This window comes from Gavialis gangeticus, unplaced genomic scaffold (assembly GCF_001723915.1).
Source record: "Gavialis gangeticus isolate Ggan-Ray unplaced genomic scaffold, GavGan_comp1, whole genome shotgun sequence".
Classification (NCBI taxonomy): Eukaryota; Metazoa; Chordata; order Crocodylia; family Gavialidae; genus Gavialis; species Gavialis gangeticus.
Genome location: NW_017729025.1, coordinates 143,916,314 through 143,924,176, shown reverse-complemented (window position 1 = coordinate 143,924,176; position 7,863 = coordinate 143,916,314). Strand labels below are relative to the sequence as shown.

Genomic DNA, 7,863 nt, shown 5'->3' with positions numbered 1-7,863 from the left:
TTTCTTAATGAGAACAGGGTGAGAGACAGTGTCAAAAGCCTTCTGGAAGTCCAGGAAGACTATGTCCACTGCTACCCCTGTGTCTAATGATCTGGTGATCTGATCGTAAAAGGCCACCAGGTTGGTCTGAGAGGACCTGCCACTGATGAACCCGTGTTGGTTGCCCCTAAGCATGCAGTCCCCTGCTGGCCCCTCCTGGATGTGCACCAGAATAATTTTCTTGAACAGCTTGCCTAGGATCGAGGTAAGATTAACTGGCCTATAGTTTCCCGGTTAACACAGCTCTGCCATAAGCAGGGCTTTCTTTGATTTAAAAAAATCCCCAATTTTCAGATTAAAAAAATAATCTCAAGTCCACATTTTTCCATGATAGATATAGATATATAAAAAATTTGAGATTCTTTTTTAAATAGGAGAAAACCAGGAACCCTAGTCGTACAGAAGTGTAATTAACGTGGTGCTGGTCTTCAACATGGCAGTGGGTGGCTCCTTCCTGGGAGAACATGTACAAGGACTACTGGACTGCCTGACTGGTACTGACAATGAATTCATCAGACACACTGTTCTCTGGGTGAATTTCAGCAACTTGCCCCAGCTCCTTGCAGTTACTTAGCAGTGGAAAAGATGAACCTAGCATCTACCAGAGCAGCTCCTGTCTCTTTGCAAGATCTAGAAAGAGGCAGTCCCTGAACCTGTACATCAGTGGGAGTGGGAGATGAGGCAGCCCTTGCTCACATACTTTCTTGCAGGCAGGTACCTCCTTCACCCCAAACTGCAGCAAAATGTTCTTATCTACAGAACATTCCACTTCGTACAATCAAACAAGTGTAGCACCCAACAATTCATTACCTGACTGCTCCATGAAGCCATGTCTGGTCAGGGATATGCTGGCTGGAGCCTCTGTCCCACTGCTTATAGCTGCAGCTGCTTCCCAGCATGCAGTTTGCCAAGCTCCGGGACCTGGCAGACTACAGGAAGTGTCCCAAAGCCATTTTGCTTCAGGACATGTGGAGGAGCTGTGGTGGCAGCAGTGGCTATGCATCCCATTCTGCACTGCACATAGGGTAGCAGCTGCAACAACAGGAACTGGGACAGAAGTGCCAGCCTGTCCTTGACCAGCACCATGCAGAACAGACCCTGTGACTGTGGCAATGGCTTAAATTTAGTCCCTGTGACTGTGGCCATGGGGGCTTATAATTTGGCTCCCTTAGGATATTCCCTCACTGTATTAAAATAGCCTGCAATTCTGCCACATAGCTTTATTGTTTAATTTACAAGTTATTGGATGATTTCTCAAACCTGAATGAACTAAGCTGCTTTAAGTTGATTAAAGAACACATTGTTAATGTTTCTATGGTGGCAATTAATATATATGTAGAAATATGGACAATTTTGCATAAATACAAAACCTCAGTAAAGGTACTTCAGGTTAAGAATAGTGAATATGGTGTATTTTTTCCTTTCTTGTTTTCTTCCAAGTGCTGCAATAAGGCTGCGTACACACATTCAAATATCCCCCAAGAATTTTCCCAGGTTTGTTCTTGTGGTAGGAAAACTTACCCAGAGATTCAAATGCTGAGGCCCTGAAGAGTGGAGAGCTTGCGGTGTTGACACTGGCCAGCTGGGGTGAGACTGGGGGAGGAAACACCTCACTGCAGGCTTCTTTAGTCTGCCTGGCAACAGATGAAAGTAGTACATAGGTCATCCCTGATTGGCTAACCCCAGACAGCTCATGATTGACAGCCTGTGTTGTCAGCATGTACAGACATTCCCAGGAGAAACTCGCCTGGAAGTGATTTAACCCGGATTTTGCCTGGGTTATTTTTCTCCCGGAGGTGGCCATTTTTACTCAGAAAAGGCCTAAAAATCTGTATGCTTGTGGTTTCTCCTGGAAGAGCAGCAATTTTTCCCAGGAGAAACTGGATGTCTGTATAAGATCTGCTAAAGATATTAAAAAACCTGGTTATGGCTTTGGCTTTTCAGGATGCAACAATGTGTTGTCTATCTTTTTCTCTGCTCTGTTTCCGTCTCGAAAGCAGCTTTATTTTTCTAGGGAAGAGACGGGATTTCTCCCTTGCCACTTGATAGCACTGCTCTAGCAGCATTAAGAATATTAGCTGAGACTGTATAAACAACACAAACAGTAGGTGTCAGGATAGATTTATGGTAAAATATTAGCTGTGCTGTGCTTAAAGAGACAGTTGTAACTTAGAAATCAGATCTGAAAATTTTGAACTGCACTACATACTACTATTACCCTAATAAGCTAGCAAATAATATTTCTTCCTGTGTTTTTTACCCTTTTATTAGTCACTTTGGTGTAGTCCACTCTACTTGTATAGATGATCAGTTACTTTCAAAGATGTCTTTTTTGGCCATTTTAAACATAACCTGGAAATATTGCTGGATATATTTTTGAAAGTTGGGTAATTTTAACATTATTTAAATTATTTTCAGACTCCTTTCATCCTAGCTTGTCGAACCATGGCTATTCAGTGCAGTGTTTCTGAAAGTTCTCTACATTCTGATAAGTCGTGTTTAAACCACTTCTGGTGGAAACAGTATTTAGTAGCATGGAAATGCATTTTAATGTCTTTATACAGCTGAGATAATGTTTGTGACGGGCTGGAAGAAAGTGAGGGGCTCCAAAATGTTTTCAGGGTGTGGAATTTGACTTTAAAAAATTGAACAGGTGTTGTATAGTGTGCCCTGAATGCAGCTTTGTTTCAAGACTGTATTTGAATAAATGTGTAACTATCTGTAAGTTACCTCCTTTTCATAACTGAAAAAGTTGAGGTAGAAAGTTGATTGAGATGCATTTAAAGCCAAACAGTAATTTGTCTTTATTAAAGTGTAAGATCTCTAATACTGTGACAAGTAAACAGGACCATGTTTTTGAAATTTTTCAGTCTAATGACATTTCTGAATCTTGTTCACCTTGTAAATCTGAAATAAAATAAACCTATATTTCTGTTACCTCATTGTAAACATAATTGTTAATGTATTTGCTCTGTTGCTAACACTGGCTGTGATATAATAGCTCAGCCATGAAAGAACCAGGATGTCCATGTAACTAAGAAAAGCCCACTTATAGGCTCCACCGTACTCCCAGGGTTTCATTCACACGCCTGGCTGGGCAGCACCTGCCCCGACCCTCTTTCTTCCTCACTGTTGGGGCCTCAATCTGCCATGCCATGTCCCTTCTTCCCCCTCTCCCCTGACTTACCAGCTGCACACTGCTCTCCAAGCTGCTGAGTTGCATTCCTGGCTGTGTGCATGCTGTGGCTGTGCATATGCACATTGGCTACACCAGCCAAAAAAAGCCGATTGCCGATAATGTTACATTTAATTTTATCTGTGCCAATCTGATACGCAACTGATAGCAGTGCAGTTCTATAAAGTAACTATTTTATGTTCTTTAACCTGTCATTTGTCATTTCCTTCTGGTTATGGAGCCTATCTAATTTGTTACAAATGGAAAATTTTCATAACTGATTTATTAATTATAGTACCTTTTCCTAAAACTGATGTTTAAAAAAAAAAAGCGTAGCAGACTTTCTAGTGTCATATTGTATTCATATACTTACAAAAGTGTACATGTCTGCAGAATATATTAGAGTTGAAGATATTAAGTCTTTATTAACTCCATTTATTGCTTGTAAGTGTGGCTGTAGGAAAGCATTAGTGATTTTTTTTTTGCATGTGATATGAAGTTATAATTAAATTACATGTACATCATAATTTGGAATTGCCCTGAGTCTATTTATAGAGAGACAAATTAACATGCACAGATTTCCTTTGTTTGGATGAAATATGAACAAATGTCAAGAAAAGAATTCTTCAGCCTTTCTTTAACTGGCAGAAATTGTAAAAACTCCCACTTTACTCTGCCAAGATTATTTTGAGTCCTGGCTAAAGGATATTGACACAGTGGTATTGGCCAGGTGGACAAAAAATGAATGGTTTAAAAACAATAAAAAAATTATTTTGATTTTTTTTTTTTTATTTAATGTATTTAAACCTATTTAAAATTATGACAGACCTTTGCTAGGGCATATTAGTACAGTGTATTCAAATAATTGGATAGAAAATAATTAAGCAGACAGATAATGAAAATCAGTTGTCCCTTAAGATAATATTGTTCCTGAACAAGTTTCAAATTAATTGTATACATTAGTATTTCCTGTTTATTGTTTCAAATTGTGATTAACATCCAGTACTAAATAACTTAAATTTAAATTAATCCATGCTGCCTCTGGAACTACGTTCTTTACTACAACTAGCCCATGCTGGTTAAGATTTACTCATCTCTGTTGCCTGTAGTAGCAGGTTGCATTCAGTAGGCAGTCTGAACAACCTTTGCATTTTATTACTGTTGAAATTGCATAACATTTACCTACTTCAGCTTTAAAATACTCCTTGACAAATCTGATCTATAAATGCTCAGTTGATATTAAAAATGAAAATTTCTAGTCTGTCAGTTGATTGTTTTTACAGTATTTTGTAGCATTCTGATCGTAGCATAAGTATATTCACCTAGTGGGTCATTAAGACACAATAAACGTGTAAAATTCTTGTTTTATTTAGCTTCCTACATGCCAGGCATGCCAAGTGGAATCTCTCCCTATCCACCAGGACACCCTCCTAATCCAAGGTAATTTGTTTTATCACTTTATTATTGACACAACAGGAAGCATCACTGGATGGAATCCTGTGTCCCATGTATATTGGGAACTGGGACTGGGATTTTTTTCTTTCTTGAAATAATGCTGGTAGAAAATTATTTCTTTAGAATTGAGGATTCACTCCTAGTCACCAGCTGAGGGAAAGTTTGAGTAGGCTTAAGTCCCTTAGTACTAATTAAACTAAAGATGCAACTGCTCGGCTTTGAGCATGACTAAAAATACAGTGTTCTTAGTTGGTTTAATGCTTATCTTGCTGAATTTAAAAGATTAATTTTTATGGGGATGGTATATTTATGATGTTAGAAGATATGCTTCCCTGTCTCTTCAAGGTACTGTATTTAATTAAATAGAAGACAAGGTTCCCCCCCCCCCCCAGTCAACACTGGCAGGGGAAAGGCTCCTTGTCTTTCATTTGCATAGAAGAAAAGCTCATTAAATGCATTGTTTATCATTAAACTGGTGCCAGAAGCAGCATGTCCTCATTAATGGAAGCCAACCATGAAGCTGATTAAATGTAGCCAGCAATGAGCAGACCTGTAAAACACATGGCCCATATTAGGCAAACATACTGATGGGACTCTACCACAAAATTTAGTGCAGCCCATCTGAATAAGATATAGTGTCTGTTGTGCTCAGTCTCCCTAAGTGCCAACTCTTTTTTTTTTTCTTTCCAACACTTGATGAACCATACCTTGAATGTATTTCAACTTCCTCTTCATTCTCACAGCTCATCAGCAGCTTTCCCATTTGCAGCGATTCTTGGTGAAGGTTTCTTCACAAGTGTTAAATGTCTGGCAAGCATCACCAAATGTCTGTGTAGGTGAAAGGATCTGTCACCTCCTCTCTTGGCCTGTCACATGTAATTAGTGTTGCCCTGTCCTCCATGAAGCAGGCCAGGCCTGGGGTTTCCATGGCTTATCTGTTCATAAATTTTTAGACGATCCCAGGACTTGTTACAAGAATATCTGATACTTACATGAAAGGGGAAATACCATGACCACCAAGGTGGTTTTCCTACTGGCAGGGGAAACCGTGAACTTGGCAGGGGGCAGTACCCCGACCAAAGTAATGCAATTAAAATGGTACTGTGTGGTGGAGGGTTGCAACTTTGTCTGCTTGTGGACAGGACTCCGTATGAGATCCTCATAGTTAGCCTCCCACTTCAGCTTCCTAGTGAGAGGATCTCGGCTACACACCAACTTTATGGAAATGGGAGACTCCTCCCTAGCTTGCTTCTGTAGCCATATGGCTGAGAAACTTGGAGGCATCCAAACCCAAGCCTCCAGGCTTGGGCCTGCATGTAGGATGCCCACCAAAGGATTTGGAAGTATCTGAAGCCCCAGGCGGGAGTGGAGGATGCTTGCCAGTATTAGGGCTACATATGGTTGTTGAATGATTCACGTGGATTTGGAATTGATTTGGGTGATTTGACTTGGGACATGAAAAAAATCCTGTTTAAAAAACAAATCAAAAAACTGGTTGCAGTCATGAGTGGGGGTGCAAATTAGCACATGGAACCATTTGGGGGGTATCTGGAATATGCACACATACTAAGTGCTAGCCTGTGGGGTCACCATAGCTTGAAATGTTATTGACTGTGGTGGGGCCTAGCCCAATGAACTATAACAGGGGTTTGCAACTGAGGGTATGTGTATGCCTGGGGGTACTTTGGAAGGCTCCAGAGTCTACGTGGCAATGGGATAGAGAAACCGCTGGCACATAGTTTCGTTGCTAGCACTTCTGGTTTTGCGCCCCCCACCATTTGTCAGTTGGCTGCTGAGAGACTCCTCGCCTCTCAACTGGCCACTGGGGAATACCCTGACCAAAAAAGGTTGAAAACCCCTGAACTATATGATAAATCATGAGCCTCTTGGTTTTGGACTAATATCATGCATATTTTACAGAAGTGTTACTTTTATGTTCATGTAGTAGATGTGCTAGAAATTGCAACAGTTTGCAAAAGTAAAATGCATCAATTCTGTATGAACTAAGTCTGTGTGTACCTGTAGTAATTTCCCTATATGCAAATTACTATAGGTATGTGTATTTCAGAGTCAGTGCTTTCAAATTTGCCTTTCACTTCTACATGCTTGGGGAGAGCAGGGTCTGACTGTAAGGGTAAGGGGGAAGTGGCTGCAGAGGGAAGAAACTGGGGGGAGCAGAGGACAAGAAGACTTCCTGACTCTCCACCCTGCTCAATTTTATTTTCCCTTCTGTCACAGGGAAGGGGACAAATTCAAGGGAAACCTCTAATAATTAGTATCTGTGTCTGGAAAATTTTAACTCAAATACAAGACAAATTTATTAATACATTTATACATTTTTCCAGCTATAGAATATAATTATATTGGGGATTTGTTTTATATTCAGGGTCATCTTATATTTGAGCAAATACAGTATTGCCCAGTCAATTAACTACTCAAATGAGAGAATATTCTGTTAATATTTTTCTAAATGGACATGAACCAGCACTACTTCTCTTCCTCTCACTGACCCCCAAGTGGATAGTATACAAGTCTCTATTTCTAATAACAAATGCCTGCAATAGCTTTACTATTTCTTAAAGGTTGGAAGAAAATTAGAGAGAATGGGGGGCTGGGAAGGGGGCACGGTGTGCGTGTGCACCTTCCCGCTGCTGCGCGCATCCCCAGGGGATGTCCCTCTGGATTTGTGTGCAGGGTGAGGGCAGGCTGCCTGCTGTGGCCTCGGGGCCAGGGGTGTACTGGCTTCTTCCTGTCAGGGGAGAGGCTGGGCTGGGGTGGGAGGGGGGGGCTCAGCTGTGTGCAGTGGCAGCAATGAGAGGGGTGGCTGTGGGGGGCTACAGGGAATTTTGTGGTGGCTATATCCCCCCAACCCTCCTTAGCACTGCCCCTGCTCAAGCGGTTGTGCTCTGCTGCCTTTCCCTTGTGTGGCTGATGCAGGGTTTTTCAGGGAAAGGCAGCAGAGCAGAGTGCCCCAAGCAGGGGCAGCACTAAGAGGAACTTGCGGGGGTCGTAGCCACCCCAAAACTCCCCATAGTCTTCCCATAGCTACCCCACCTAGTGCTGCCACTGCTTGCCTCATGCAGCTGACCCCGCCCTGATCCTGCCCACCCTGGCCCAGACCCATATTCAGCCTGCCCTTGCCCCGTGCATAAATCCAGGAGGGCATATGCAGTGGAAAATGCATACCCCCATGC

General features: G+C 41.7%; 1 protein-coding gene across 1 annotated transcript in view; it reads left to right on the top strand.

Annotated features, from left to right (window-relative positions):
• The window catches only part of TSG101 (tumor susceptibility 101), an 84,105-nt gene that overhangs the window by 39,429 nt on the left and 36,813 nt on the right, over positions 1-7,863 (top strand). The window contains exon 6 of the mRNA XM_019519691.1: positions 4,588-4,654. Within this exon, the coding sequence (XP_019375236.1) occupies positions 4,588-4,654 (67 nt within the window). The remainder of the gene's footprint in view (positions 1-4,587; positions 4,655-7,863) is intronic.